This window comes from Bombus flavifrons, chromosome 14 (assembly GCF_040668555.2).
Source record: "Bombus flavifrons isolate JBK064 chromosome 14, iyBomFlav1_principal, whole genome shotgun sequence".
In the NCBI taxonomy this organism is placed as follows: Eukaryota; Metazoa; Arthropoda; class Insecta; order Hymenoptera; family Apidae; genus Bombus; species Bombus flavifrons.
In genome coordinates this window covers 3781019-3795732 of record NC_138455.1, presented here as the reverse complement: position 1 = coordinate 3795732, position 14714 = coordinate 3781019, and the positions used below count along the sequence as shown (strand labels likewise).

Here is a 14714-nt window from a genome sequence, read left to right as displayed (position 1 = left end):
TTAATCTCATTCCTTTAACGATAAGCATGGCTATCCTTGTAAAGTGTTTCCCTTTTTCTCTTTCTTTAACACCGCCCGTATTGTTCATCTTTGTCGCACAGTACTGGCTTTCCGCTGAACACAAGATATAAATTTGTCTTTGTTGCACAACATAGCACATTTTGTCTACGGACGAGTCATATACTGCCATTTACCATGTAGCGAAGAAACGGAAACTTCAAGTGTTTTTGTATAGATGGCAGCACATCCGTAGGCAGGAAAAGCAATTGTGTGCGACAAGGAGCGATGTTAGAAAGAGAGGGCTATATTGTGTAACAAGAACAGACGTATGAACTATATAGGACAAGGAGGGATAGAGAAATTACCTGTCTTTCGTTAGCTTTTTCAAACTTTTTCAAACTTCCGCTCAGCTTCCAAAAACATTCCTTCCGCTTAAAATTTCTTGCGGGAAAACTAAGACATAAGGGTCCCTCACTGCTATGATGTGTGAAACTGTAGAAAAGCTACCTATCCTCTGATTTCAATGATTTTTGGATATGTTGTGAAATTTATTATTTTAGCTGACATTTTTCCACATATGTAAGTGCTGGACACGCTTAGTTTCTAAAATATTTGCGGAGAACTACCGTTACCACTACTGTAAATTCTGCCTGCAGTCTGTGTAAATTGTGGAAGCGCATATGTCAGTATTGATTACCGGCCACTTATCTTCTGTTTATAAACGAGGATTTGACGACCTTAAAGGTCCCGTGCACAACGTGCGTATCTAAGATTGTAAAATATACCTGTTATAGCTCAATTAAACACAATTATTATAAATATATTGGGTTTGAGTTTGGAGTTGTTCTCTCAATCCGTAATGTTTCCATAAAATAATATCAATTATTCATTCTCCTACTACTTTTATAATTAATTTGTTATAAATTTATGCAAGCATTGCCAGCTTCCTGGGGCGGCCGGATTGAAAAATCTAACATAAACCTAAGCCCAATATATTAATGCTATGCACTTTTAATTGAATTATAAGTTGTGACAAACGCTTCTTACAGCTTCGCATATGCAGATTATGCCCGAGGTCTTTAAGCTCGCCTGACTCTCGTTTATAAGCAGAAAATAAGGGGCCAGCGGTCGGTAGCCAATACTGACGCATACCACAGATGCACAACTATAGGTAAAATTAACTGTGAAGTGAAATTAAGTGGCGAGTCCACCACTTATATGTATAGGAAAAAATTATTCAGAATATTGATTTCTATAATATATACAAAATCAATATCGGAGGATAGTTAGCTGTTCTACAGTTTCACTGCTGGAAGATAAGCTGGAAGACTGCGATTTTTCCTTTCTGAGAAAAGCGCCACTTTTGACTCCACCATAGTGTTAGTGACATCACAGCGTAATATTAATGTGCAATTACCAAAAGTACCAAAGATATTTAACCTAAGTTAAGATATATCTATAGTCTCGTGTGAAGATTTGAATATTAAGAACCAATATCAACGAAACTGAATGCGTGTGACAAGGATAGAAGAATTTATATATATATAAATTTCACGTGTAAAATAAAAGTACAGTGTAATTCAAGTATCAAAGGTAACCCATATGTTGGAAATTCACTCCCTTCCTTACCTACGCATGATAAAAGTGAGCGTCGCTTCCGTCTAGATTCCCATATTCCCATCAATTGAACAAATTTTCATTAGCAAAAGAAACTAATTAAAAGGATCAATTTGCCAACTTTTGTGATTGCGTCTACATAATTAGGCTTTCAGTTTTCTTTTTTACTTTTCTTTCAACCTACGAAATGCCTGTATAGAGATTTACGAATTCTATTCAATAGATCGATGCATTAGCTGGAGTAATATTAAATTTCTCGCAAACTATGTTCGAAACTTGGATCAGAATTTGTGCATGGACATATTTAAAAGTATGAACTTTGAAATATGCACGTAGAATGCAAATCAATAGCACGAAAGATTAGAAAATTCATTATACAAACCTACTAGCTAGATCGGAGTGTTCACTCGAGTAATATTTGACTTTTACTTGAACAATTACTTCGATCGATCGTTTAAAAGGATTAACTAATTAAATTTATAGCAAGCAGCATTATTCTATTTATTTATCGAAAAATTGAATTCCGCAGATCCTTTGCACCATATACAGAACTAATCAGACAAGAGATTTATTATATTAATGATGCATGATCCTTATCATTGAATAAACCGTAAATCAATATTATCGAGTGTTTTCAAATGAAAAGTAATTGTCGAATCATTGATTCTACAATTAAAGTCTTAATACATGAAATCTTTAACGCTATCTGTTGAGATAACTGTGTCCGTCTTTCTCAGATTGATCTTATCTGACTTTCTATTATTTCTGGTAACGGTTTCATATTTCCAAACATTTTTCCAATCTAGAAGCCTTGTTAAATGCAACGAACAATATATTTCGTATCACGTAAATGAATCTTGATTGGTTTGCGTAGATACGATGCGATATATAAAAGAGAAGTGACGAGTAGTTTCAATCGAAAGCAGTCATCATGCGTATCTTCTTTATAATCGCGACAATTTTTGTCGCGGCTGTCCTAGCCGTCGGCGAAGAAGTTCTTCCTCCCTTGAATGGGTACGTTTTACTTTTATACGTATATGTATATGTGTATTTTTTCTTTTCTACTTTTATTCGATGATTATTAACGATAATACGTTATTTATGCGATCGTTCATGCAAAAATGTAAGAACGCGAGGAAGTTTTATCGTTTAAGTGCTCTTAAAATTTCATAGGCTTCAAACGGACGATTTATGAAACAATTGATTTCGATGTGCATTCTCGATCAGACTTTCTTGTTAAGACAACGTCTTTCTTTACTTAGAATCTTGGTAGAAAGAGCTTTATACTTAAGTATAAGAGAAACAGATTACTTCGAGAGAAAAGATTCGAATATCTAAATTTCTAATTTAATCTAATCTTTAATACTACTCGGATATCTCGTTTTCGCTAAAAAATTATAAATCAAACGTAAAAACTATACCTTTAAAAAATTAATAGGATGCAGGCGCTCTCTATTTCCTACGAGACAGCCGAACAACTCTCGTTGCTGAAAAATTACGTGGACACACCTGGATTCGATTTTCTAAGAAGCAGTCATGACCTCGTGGACGTTTTTGTGACGGCGGACAAAATCGAAGAGTTCAAAAATCTCCTTAAGCAACATCGTATGAATTATACGGTTCTGATCGACGATGTTCAACGACTGGTCATGCAAGAATACATTGCGCAAGGAATGGAGCGTAAATTAAAGGCACTGACCAAGAACTATGCTGCTTCCGGGAATTTATCTTTTACTTACTATCCTAACTATAAAGAAGTACGTAAGCTCAAAAAATCCACAACGTTACAGATTATAAATATAATTAGATCATAGTTGAAAAAAATATCTTTGCTAATCGAGGTTTAGGAGCTATCAAAATTTGATCTTATTTTTTAATGGAATACATATTATTGAAATTATTTGGAAGAAGGGACGGGCCATGCAACGATAATAAAATAATAATTGTTTAAACTATTCACAGGTAAACGAATATCTAAACTATCTAACGAACACTTACGGCGATGTAGCCTCCTTAATTACCGTAGGTAATTCTTACGAAGGGAGATCGATGAAAGTTTTAAAGTTGTCGACGGGTGGGCAGAGTAAACCGGCTATTTTCATTGATGGCGGAATTCATGCTAGGGAATGGATCGCTCCAGCAACAGTTCTTTACATGGTAGATCTACTATTGACAAGTCACAAAAATCTTTTGACGAATATCGACTGGTACGTTCTACCAGTTTTGAATCCGGATGGCTACGAATTTACGCACAGCAAATCCTCGGTAAGGACATTTCATTGATAACAAGAATTATCCATCCTATCAAACCATTCGAAGAACTTTTAACCGGTACATATTTTACAAAATGTACTTTAGAACCGATTGTGGAGGAAAACAAGATCGAACACGGGATTGACTTGCAAGGGTGTCGATGGGAACCGAAATTACGACATGGAATGGATGGGTAAGTTTCCATTTTTTACTTACAATACAATGTATCTAAGGCAGACGTCTTACGAAATCTTGTGCTCGATGAAGAAACAAATTATTAATAATTAGATTTAATTATTAGCAATTAATCGTCGTGTCGATCGATTAAAAATCTGTCTAAATGTTTGCACGTTCCTCTTTCATCAAATGATAATTCCAATAAATGAGGCTAATTAATATTTCAGTGATAGTGATATTGTAGCGCGTGTAAACGACCAGAATATAGATAGCGTATTATCAATATCGATTCAAACATCGTCCGATTGATCGAAAAAAAGTCCCAATAAGAAAATTATAATATTTACTGCAAAAGAGAAAAGGAGAAATATTTGCTAGAAAACTTTCTATACCTGTGCAAATTCAATCGAGATTCATACGGCCACGACTTTAATATTAAGTTGTCCGAAAAGTGTCTTTCTTTTAGACACACGTCTTTTACAACGATGTATCTTTGCACAAACATGAAACCTAATCTGTCGAACGTTATGATCTTTATTTTGATAGAACAAAATGGATCATACGTAATTCGATAAAATATTATAAAACAGAAAATGTTGTGCATCTATCATTTTCTTATAAAATGAAAGAAACTTTTCGGACGACCTAATAAATACGATTCGTTATGCAAACATGTTTGCAATAGGATCAGAATGTTTTATCGCAGTATTTCGAAATGGTAATAGATACTATATCGCAAATTAATTAGCGAAATCTTGTTTGGATGACGGTATAAACAATTTCTAGCTGGCAAATAACTTCACAAGAATGGGGCCATGCAATTGTTAGCTAATACGTTTCTCTCTTTATCTTTCTCATATATGTATATGCCTCCTACTACGAGACTATGTACTGACGACGAGTACTATGTACTGTGTCACGGTTAACTCAACTATTGCTCTCTCTAACTTTTCTTTGGAGTGCAATTATCTGTCGTTCTCCAGACAAGTTACGATCGGGCGTGATAAAAACTTGCTCGTTATGTCTCTACTTCTTTTCGTTTGATAAGCTGACTTTTGACGGAGTGTATGAGCTATTCGGTGACGTAATTCGGACGTCGATCGTGGATTTCTTTGCGCTCACAATGTCACCTCCTCATTCACGCTCTATCGAAATATTCGATATTCGGAATATCAATCTTATGTGACATTTAGGAAAAGAAGCGGTTTAATAGCTATAAACGTTTTCATCAATTTGAGATGCTGATTCACTCTCGAAATTTTGACTCTAACGATTATTCGAATTTATATTGATCGAGGAAGCGAATTTTAATTGCATCGAGGAAATACTTGTATCGAGAGTTGGGGTAAATTAGAAATTCTTTGTTTCTTCACTTACCACTTATACGGGGAAGTATAGGAAAAAGTATGGAAATTGTATTTAATTTATCCAACGGCATACGTTCGAACGAAATGCGACGTGTATAAAATTTATTCATTTACGCCATTTCTATGATTTAGGTTCACCTTGATATTCCGCATTAACTTTACCGAAAACATTTCTGCCTGTTAATTGAAATAATTTGCAGCATCAAGATTATTTCGAGAGTCATTTCCAGCTTTAATTTTTCTCATTTACTAAATTCCTATCAAATAAAAATAGCACGAGATAAAGGTGATAGCGGAGCAGCAAGTCTCTAAATTCAGATACCTCTAATTTGTCCTACTATTTGAAAGTTGCTTGTTACGAAAAATTCGTGGCACCATTTTTTCGTATTAAAGATCTCGCGAGGAAATTCGACGTGTGTTCTAAACATTTTCGTTAGATTACTTTCAATGCGCTGATAATTGTTTGATTGGAAGATTGTTCATTTTTCACTTGATGCAATTTTAGTTTCCCTTATTATACAAAGTGAAGCACATTTCTGTCAAAAATAATATTTTTTAATTATTAAAGAGACGATAGCTACACAAGGGGAATTATCGTTTGTATTTTGTTATTTTTATTAATTAAAATATAATTATTTGTTTGTAGCAACTGGTGCATCCAACAACCCATGCAGTGATACTTACGCTGGGCCTAGACCATTCTCCGAGCCGGAAAATCAACACTTGAGGGATTTTATTTTGGCACGAAAAGGACAGATCAAGGCCTACCTTACGTTCCATTCCTACGGCCAGGTAACTGATCAAATTTTAATTAAATAGGATCAAGGAATTCTGATTTAATTTTTTGAACATTCCAAACAAATTGAAAAGCGGCATATTTTCATTCCGCTTGCTGGTCACGTATTCGTATACCGTAAACTTTTACTAATCGAAAAATTACTTTCATCATATAAATACAGCGGAATAGTTGCACATTCGAAATTTTATGGACATGTAAATGTGATTTAGAATACTTAAAAATTTAGTGGAATCGGCGCGTTATTTTCTATTAGTAAGCGAATTATCAAACCAACGCTGTACGTAATAAAATATTGGAAATATAACTTTTACAGTACATCTTATACCCTTGGGGCTGGACGTCTAAGGTACCTTCTAACGAACCAGAACTGGTTAGTAAATTTTTCTAACAGGTGTTAATCGCATCTACGAAGTTCTAGATGTTTTGTTATTAAGAATATCTTTATTTTGATTTTTCCAGCGTAAGCTTGCCATCCAGTGTGCAACAGCTATCGCCAAATCTCGTAAAACTCAATACACTTATGGAACTTCTGCCAATCATCTGTGTAAGCAAGTCTTTCGAACTGATCTTACTTGCAAGATAAAAATCGAAATCTATAATCTTCCATAAAATTTTTGTTACAAATAGCACGTCAAGTCAAGTAGCTACTATCTACTCTTCTTATCTGTATTATCGTTGCTTATATAATTTATTTATTTTATACTTTTCTTTCAAAATTATTAGATCCAGCTGCTGGAGGCAGCGATGATTGGGCTATGGGCAAAGCAGGTATCAGCTTGTCATACACTTACGAATTACCCGGTGGAAATTATGGATTCCTGTTGCCAGCATCAGAAATCAAACCTGTTGGTATCGAGACATTCGAGGCTATCAAAGTGATTCATCAATATGTCACGAAGAAATACGTTTCGCATTAGCAAACGCGTAATACCGTAGATCATCACGCTTGTTGTATACAATACAAAGTGTTCTTTACTCTGTTGCATCAACTCTCTATAAGGAAAATAACTGAGAACCTCGAAATAAATTAAACCAAATAAATTAAATCAAATTGCTTTTGTATTGTTCGTCCTTGTTTTGTCAATTGTTTCGAACCATTTTAATACATTGGTAAATAAGTTGATTAAATAAATCAAGTAAATAAATAAATTAGTTAAATGTATTAATAAAGTAAATAAATCAAATGAATTAAAATAGTTGATCTGACTTAATCACGGTGCATGAGAGATCAATTTTTACTAAAATTTTCTTTAAAAAACTAGTAGTTTTCAGAGATCATCTAAACAAGGAAAGTACAGAGCGTAGCCAGCGTTTTCATAATAATTAATCATTAAGGTCCCCTTGTAGTTTCTCGTTGACACAAAAACACGACTGATCTCTGATTGCGTTAAAAGTCCATGAGAAAGAACGGTCGAGACGAAAGGGGACGCGGTATGTTTACGTTTACGTTTAAAGATGAAAAGAACACCGGCAAAAACAGGCATGCATTCACGTGACTGCCTTTTCATCCGTGAAACGAAATAGCTATTGTTCGCTGTGGTATACAACCCTTTTCTACGACGACCACTTTTAGTTTTTCTTGCGTTTTTAGGTAGCTATTGCGCGAAAGCGAGAGTACCCGGGGAAACGGAAATGGTAGGAGAAACTCAAGGATTTGGTCTGGCTGAAGTGGAACACTTAGCACGTAGAGCCGGCCGAGTATCGTGCCCAAGCTCCTTTTCGCTTATTCCTGCCCTTCCTAGCCGTGCTTCGCGTTCGGTCTAATTGGAGAAACAACAGACTCATTATCCGTCGACTGGAGCACAGACGAGAGCTCATTTCGTCTCAGAGGGACTGAGGACACTGAGTCGTAAAATTTTTGTATAACGAGCCACTTCGCTGGTCGCGTACATCGGGCCAGGGCGTTTGTTTCTTCGAATCGGTCACAGAGGCGACAGAGACTGGTCCGTCCGCCTTTGACGATGCTAGAAAGAACATCAACTTATCTTTCACTTGAGGCCGTAATTGGCACGGTTAAGTCGGACACTGTTTCGTAGAGGTCATTTACTTTTTCTTATTTCTTGATTGAAGCACGGTTTTTACTTCTTAACGCAAGTGGAATGTAGAAGATTGTCGTTAAGTACCAATGATCGTCGCAGCCTGTGTCTGATAATTTAAAGCAAAAATCGAATGCACAACCTAAAAGTATTTCGATGATCTCGTGATTTTATTTGATTTTTTCAGTTCATACAGAAAGAGTAAAAAAATCATCATTTTAATAAATCACCGAGCCCAGTAAAAGACAACGTATTTTATTCAGATGATAATGATCCATAAAACATTGTTCATATATATATATATAATATATATATATATGTATTTTTATAGGACTATGAACAAATAACCCTTGTTTCTAAGATCTAGTCGTAACTTAACATAGATAAATGTATCCTTCGTGTTTTTTTATTTCTTTGCGAAGAAAGAACGCAGGAAGAAAAGCGGCAGAAGTTTCGAGTTCTCTTTTGAGGACATTTCGATCGACGTGATTTTTTTGATCTTCTTTTTTCATCGGTTGATGACGATTCTTTCTCTCTCTCTCTCTCTCTTTCTCTCATTCTCTCCCTTTCTCTCTTTTTCTCTCTTGTAGCCATAATTTTATTTTTACAGGTATACTCGCTGCATACAGATAAACTATATAAACCACTCTTTAGTAAATGATTAAGGTAGCTTAATCTACACATCGCTAAGGGTACGGCAACGCATTTTCTCGTGAAGTAAGAATCCAGCTTGTTATTTTATCACGATCAGCGCTTTCTTCGTGGCTCCAATGAGAAATGCTTGCAATATACGATCTGATATGATTCAAATTCGTTGAACTACGGGAGTTTGGTCTCTTATACATATTACTGGAAAATAACTATCGAAGAATTTATAGAAGAAAATTGCTGGGTGGACTTTCTCAATACTTAACGCAACCTTCTCTGCTTAAGAAAATCACAAAACAATGATGGGAGAAAGTTCCAAATTGTTCAACTGTCGTTTCGCCCCCCCCTTTTTTTTAAATCGTCGACGATGCAAACGGAACAGTAATATCTGAAGTTGGTTTATTTATCTGAACCTAGAAGTGTGACGATGAAATGGAAGAACTCTTGTCAACAACCGTATAGGGTGAAGAGACGTACGATTTGATCGATTAAAATTTTCCAATAGTATAGTTTGCGATTTCCTCGTATTCAACGAATCTTTTTCTTAAACTAGACTGTCGCTTTGACACGAGACGTTTCAGAATTTCAATGATCAAATAAACACCGAAAGAAAATATATATAATAAGATTACACCCGTTATGTTGAAAATTTCATTTCTCATGTCGAGGAAGAGACCATTAATTTGATTGCAATCCTCTAGGGCTGTCGAAGTTATCCGCAACTTTCTTCTTGATTATGTTTGCTCAATTACAGAATCACGGAAAAATCTCGTCATTCCTGTCTGATGCAAACAATCGCGCTCTAAAGCCTTATCACTGCTCGGATATTCCAAATATATGCAAATATGTGTACATGATTAAATAATAACAATAATAGTAATAATAATAACAACAACAACAACAACAACAATAATAATAATAATAATAATAATAATAATAATAGTAATAGTAATAATAATGATAAAGATAATGATGATGATGATGATGAAGATGAAGATGATGATGATGATGATGATAATAATAATAATAGTAATAAGGTGTAGAAATGTTACAAATACATATAGTTAATGTTACCTACATCGTATCAATAATTGATATGTAAATATTCTTTGATTATTGATACGGTGCATGTAATGATTCCGATGTGATTTATCATACTTATACCCCATCAGGCTATTTCATTTCGTCTCTATTAAGATAATTACATTACAATATTACAATAATAGATACACGTAATAAATTACGTAAATAATATATATACGCCTACGATAATAAATATTATGCTTAGCGAAATTAGCATAGGCAAAATCCGCGTATTCTTATAAAATATAAAACGTTTAATCTTTACAAGCAAAGTCCTTTAGTACCTTGGAACCACAAAACTTCTAGTGCGACAACTTTGCCGAAAAAATTTCCATAAAAATTTTGATATTTATATTTTCATAAATCCGTTGCGATTCCATTCTTATTGGAACATCAATCAATGTCATTTAGAATTCTTCACAGATTGTTGTTTCAAGGTACACGAATATCGGTCATGCCTTATACGTATTTATTTTCGTTTTGGTAGATGCATTATGTTATAAACCAAAATTCATACATTTCCTTACAGATCCTTTATACATATATGTATACGAGAGAGAAATAGAAATCTGCACAATCTGTCGTACGGATATTCGCAGCCCTAGTCTTTTCTCTCTAATTAAACATCGATCGTTGTGAATCGAGTCGAAGCGTTTTTCGAGGAATAATCATCATTAACGCTTATCATTTCGGCATGTCCAGGATTAGCTGGATATTTAGAGTGATAGAATTTTACGATGTTCAACGATAATGACACCTATAAAGTTAACTCCATCTCCTTGCACGTACGTCATTCATCTTCGACCACTGATCCTTTTTTTCAGTAAAGTGGAAACATTTTATCGATAGTAAAATAAGCTTGTACGACTTTCAAGACTGAAAAGTGTTACACTTATGATTTTTTCTTTGCTGTTAACTATTATATACGTACAATAAAAGGAAGAATCTGTAACTCTAGAATCGATACATGTGATTGCGAGTAACTACAGTCGCAAGAAGACTCATATCATATTCGTAAATTAATTCACAGGGTTGTAGAAAATATACTTAAATATTTAAAAATTGTTCTTTTACGATCACGTAACGGAAAGAGATGCCAAATAATGATTCGATATCTTTATATTCGTATATAGATTTTAATTATAAATAATAGTACACGAAGAACGATAAAATTCTCAAGAAACATACTTGCGAGTTGCGAGTTGCAATCACGAGCACGATATGTCGGATAACATCAAAGATGACCGTATCCAATTCCAAGTTCATGACGCTATTATCTTTTGTACGTCGCGTTTTTCACGACGAAGCCAGTTATTACCAGTAACCGTAAGTAGATTTTCGTTTTCTAATCGATTATACTAAATTGGACGATGCTTGCCTCTGTTCGTTTTCGCTGGAGGAAAAGAAACAGCATTCACACACGTTCTCATCAAAAATACACGTTTGATATGCTAACCGTATTTTTTTCCTCGCGATTAATAAACCCACAATTTGTTCTCTTGTGTGTACTTTTTTCTCTCGCTTTCTCTCTCTCTCCCTCTCTCTCTCTCTCTCTCTCTCTCACACACACACACACACATACTGTCAATTCTATAAAATCAACTTCACATGGCGGATCTTATCTACCGTGGAAATTATAATAGAATTTCTTGTTTTCTATCTTTTTCTTTTCTTTGTTTCTTCTTTCTTTCTTTTACGATCACTCATTGTCACCCATCTATTACCAACCGGATCGAAAAATGTCTTAATCATTATGCATCGTGGCGGTCAGCTCGACGCTAAATCAGCATCAGATTTAGGCTAAATTTATATCAATGCGATCGAAACTGCCCGCGGAGTCAAGAACGTTTCCGGCGATTTAAAACGTTCCGAGGTTCGTTCGAATCTTTCCCCTAATTAATCCTAGGAAACGTAACTGCTACCGTCTTTACGCTAACTTAAGGTTAACACGAATATTTACAACGTCCTAAACGGTAATTAAGCGTTGACGATTAACATGCCCGGCCGAGAACTAATCGACTTTTTATTATCGAGCTACGAGATATACGAAAAACAGTTCAATTTATTTACAAATCGTATTTGTAGATCGGAGATCGCACAGCTGTCTTTCCTCAAAGTATAAAAGGCGTTATCTCAATAATCGATATACAAGAGGCAAACATTATTCTTCTAAATTTAAATGCGTTAAAATTGTTCACTTTATCCAATTGTGGAATGGAAACTCTAGCTAAGCTTTTAAACTAATTGGAAATTAAATGGATTTCGTCCTTATACTACGAAGATACGTAATTCTATATTTCTGCTTTTCAATACATGCATAAATCACTGCATGGAATTAAAGTGCCCATGGGAAGTAATTAAAAAATTAAATGGATGATTGAATTTATCAATAAATATTTCCTCCTTCATAATCTTAACTGTGTCGTATGAGTCTGTATTTATTGGGCGTGATATATTTTTAAAGGTCTCTACAGGAGCAACCGTATTACTCGATTGGAGTTAATCTTGGATTCAGCACGGTGCAATTTAAAGAGTAAAATCCAGACGTAGCTTTCTTCGGAGAATTAAAAAGGAATGCGATTAATTAACTAATTCTCTCAGAGAGCAACGGACGTTCTCGTTACTGTGCGATCTACGCCGGTGCCGGGACTCCGGAAGACTACTTGTAATTTTCATAAAACGCTACCACAAACGGACGGCCTGGTTTTCACCTATTCTCAACGACGCTAGAAAAAGAATCCATTAACGTTGCACCCTACTTAGGAATCCTCCGTGGCGTTTACTCAAAAAATCTTTGCACGTCTCGCGAGACAGATAGCAAGCTGGACAAATCTTAACGAATCTTCTGAAACACGTTTCATGCAACGTTATCCCTACCATACGCGGCCATCATTTTTACGATAAAATCGATAAGAGAGTTAGTACGTCACAGATAACGAATAATACCGTGACTAGAAGAAATTTTCCGAATGTTCGATCGTCAAGTGTAATTTTCATCGAATAGAATTCTCATACTATGTGTTTCACGAATGTTATCGAGTTCGAGTTTGGCTGTAATATTTTATACGCGTCGCGAAAATACGTGTGTAAAGAGCGAAATTTTTAAGGGAAAAGAAGAAAAAGGAGAGAAGAAAGAACGAATAAAGAGATCGACGCTTTATCGATCCATTCTTGAAGACTAGATTTCATAGAGAAGGGAGCACAGGAGAAAAAAGAAAGAGGATTAATCGATGAGATGGACGTAAATGGAAGCGAAACGGTTTAAATCTTTCTCGTTCGTCGAATCCTCGGGGCGATTCGAAATCCATCGATACTAAATTCGCCAAAATAGGTCCCAGATCTGGCATGAGACGACCCTGAATTATTTGTTAGGCATTTAGCTATATACAGAGGGGTGTGTTATCCTTAAAGGAGATCGATATGTCTCATTGGTGGCGTTGGTACAGGAGTCCCTGGACAGGGAAAACCGTGTTGCAATGTCTAATTCTTTTTTCGACTTATTCCTTCGCGGACAAGGATCCATTAGTCAACGCCATGACTGGGCCAGAACTTCCCCTCGAGTTCGTGTCAGAGTTGAGTTCCAAGGACGAGTCCTGCAACGTACAAGGCAAGAGTAACTGTAGTAATAAAGGATACGGTATATTATGAAAATGATTAAAAGTTGTTGGTTCGTAATATGTTTCACGAAAAAGCTAGATAAAACACAAAGCTTGGTGACATGAATTACGTATTAGAGGAACGAATGGAAAGGGTTAAAATTTCTAGAAATATTTGATGAGGAAATTAATTAGGAAGAAATACCTGTATATATCTTAATTTTATATTGATAGTAAGTAAATAATCGCACAACAGTTTTATTTTGAATAAAGAATGCAAAATATTTTCCATCAATTTAATATCGAACTTTGAAATCAGATTAAGAATCAGAAAAGAAAAATTTACTTGGCTGGAACGCGTTAATAGTTAACCGTGAAAGCAATCGTATATCTCAGTGATGCGTGAAGTCGCGGGGAAATCGCAATGAATTTTTCCAAGCGTGTATTACGACGTTGCTGTAAGTGCATCGCGGAGATCTTCGAGCTTGATCGCGAAAGCTATAACACGTTTACGTGCGGTGATTACGCGGATACGACGGTTTCGCAAGACCATTTGCCAATGATTGTCTCGGTGAATGCGAAACCGAAATGGCACAACCGGATACAGAAGCATTCGGTCCCGTTCTGATTTATTGTGGAAAGGAAGCTTTCCTCTCGCGTTACCACGCGCGTGTTGATGTCTTTATGACGATACCGCGATGATACTTGTCATCGAACGGTCGTTACTGCCTGTCATTGTACGGATTCAGATCCATCATTGCGAAAAAGACACTAGGTGGCGAAGAATGACACCGTTTTAATGTTACAACAATTTATTTCGTTCTGAAATCGGAATAATGTCCTGTCAAATTTAATTTGAATAGAACTCTGTTACCTTGTTTTTTCTGCAAAAAGATAAGGAGCTTTGCGATGGAAATTGTATTTTGAATTACAAGATTAAAAAATCAAATTTGTAGCGAGTAAATCTTGATTTTGATTTCAATTTTCTCTAATGGCAGAGTTGAAATAAAAATTAGCAGATCTAAATATCTTCTTTTGATTATTTGATATCGTTAAATCTCAAAGAGAACGAGTTATTATAAAAGGCCGACTGAAACCAATAATATGATATAAAAATGAATGAGTTTGTATTCGATTC

General features: G+C 35.3%; 3 protein-coding genes across 7 annotated transcripts in view; 1 reads left to right on the top strand and 2 right to left on the bottom strand.

The window, feature by feature from the left end:
* LOC138186642 (uncharacterized) overlaps window positions 1-14714 on the bottom strand; it is a 98212-nt gene that overhangs the window by 19397 nt on the left and 64101 nt on the right. The gene's annotated exons all lie outside the window — the stretch shown is intronic.
* Window positions 2516-7264, top strand: LOC138186856 (carboxypeptidase B). Its single transcript, XM_069127105.1, has 8 exons — window positions 2516-2631; window positions 3056-3374; window positions 3580-3882; window positions 3976-4063; window positions 6061-6206; window positions 6527-6583; window positions 6673-6757; window positions 6937-7264. The coding sequence occupies exons 1-8, from the start codon at window positions 2549-2551 to the stop codon at window positions 7128-7130; spliced, it is 1275 nt and encodes a 424-aa protein (XP_068983206.1). The 5' UTR covers window positions 2516-2548; the 3' UTR covers window positions 7131-7264.
* LOC138186635 (uncharacterized) overlaps window positions 11515-14714 on the bottom strand; it is a 246228-nt gene continuing 243028 nt past the window's right edge. For all 5 annotated transcript variants that reach the window (XM_069126690.1, XM_069126688.1, XM_069126692.1 and 2 more), the window contains one exon: window positions 11515-13573. In XM_069126690.1, coding sequence (XP_068982791.1) covers window positions 13478-13573 — 96 coding nt within the window. In that variant the 3' untranslated portion in view covers window positions 11515-13477. The remainder of the gene's footprint in view (window positions 13574-14714) is intronic.

What these genes read in the sequence shown, in the direction of transcription:
- LOC138186856 (XM_069127105.1), top strand. Translation starts at nt 2,549, where the DNA reads ATGCGTATCTTCTTTATAATCGCGACAATTTTTGTCGCGGCTGTCCTA. An exon ending in GTTCTTCCTCCCTTGAATGG is followed by an intron (nt 2,632 to 3,055) that starts GTACGTTTTACT and finishes AAAAATTAATAG; the next exon opens with GATGCAGGCGCTCTCTATTT. An exon ending in CGTTCCATTCCTACGGCCAG is followed by an intron (nt 6,207 to 6,526) that starts GTAACTGATCAA and finishes TAACTTTTACAG; the next exon opens with TACATCTTATACCCTTGGGG.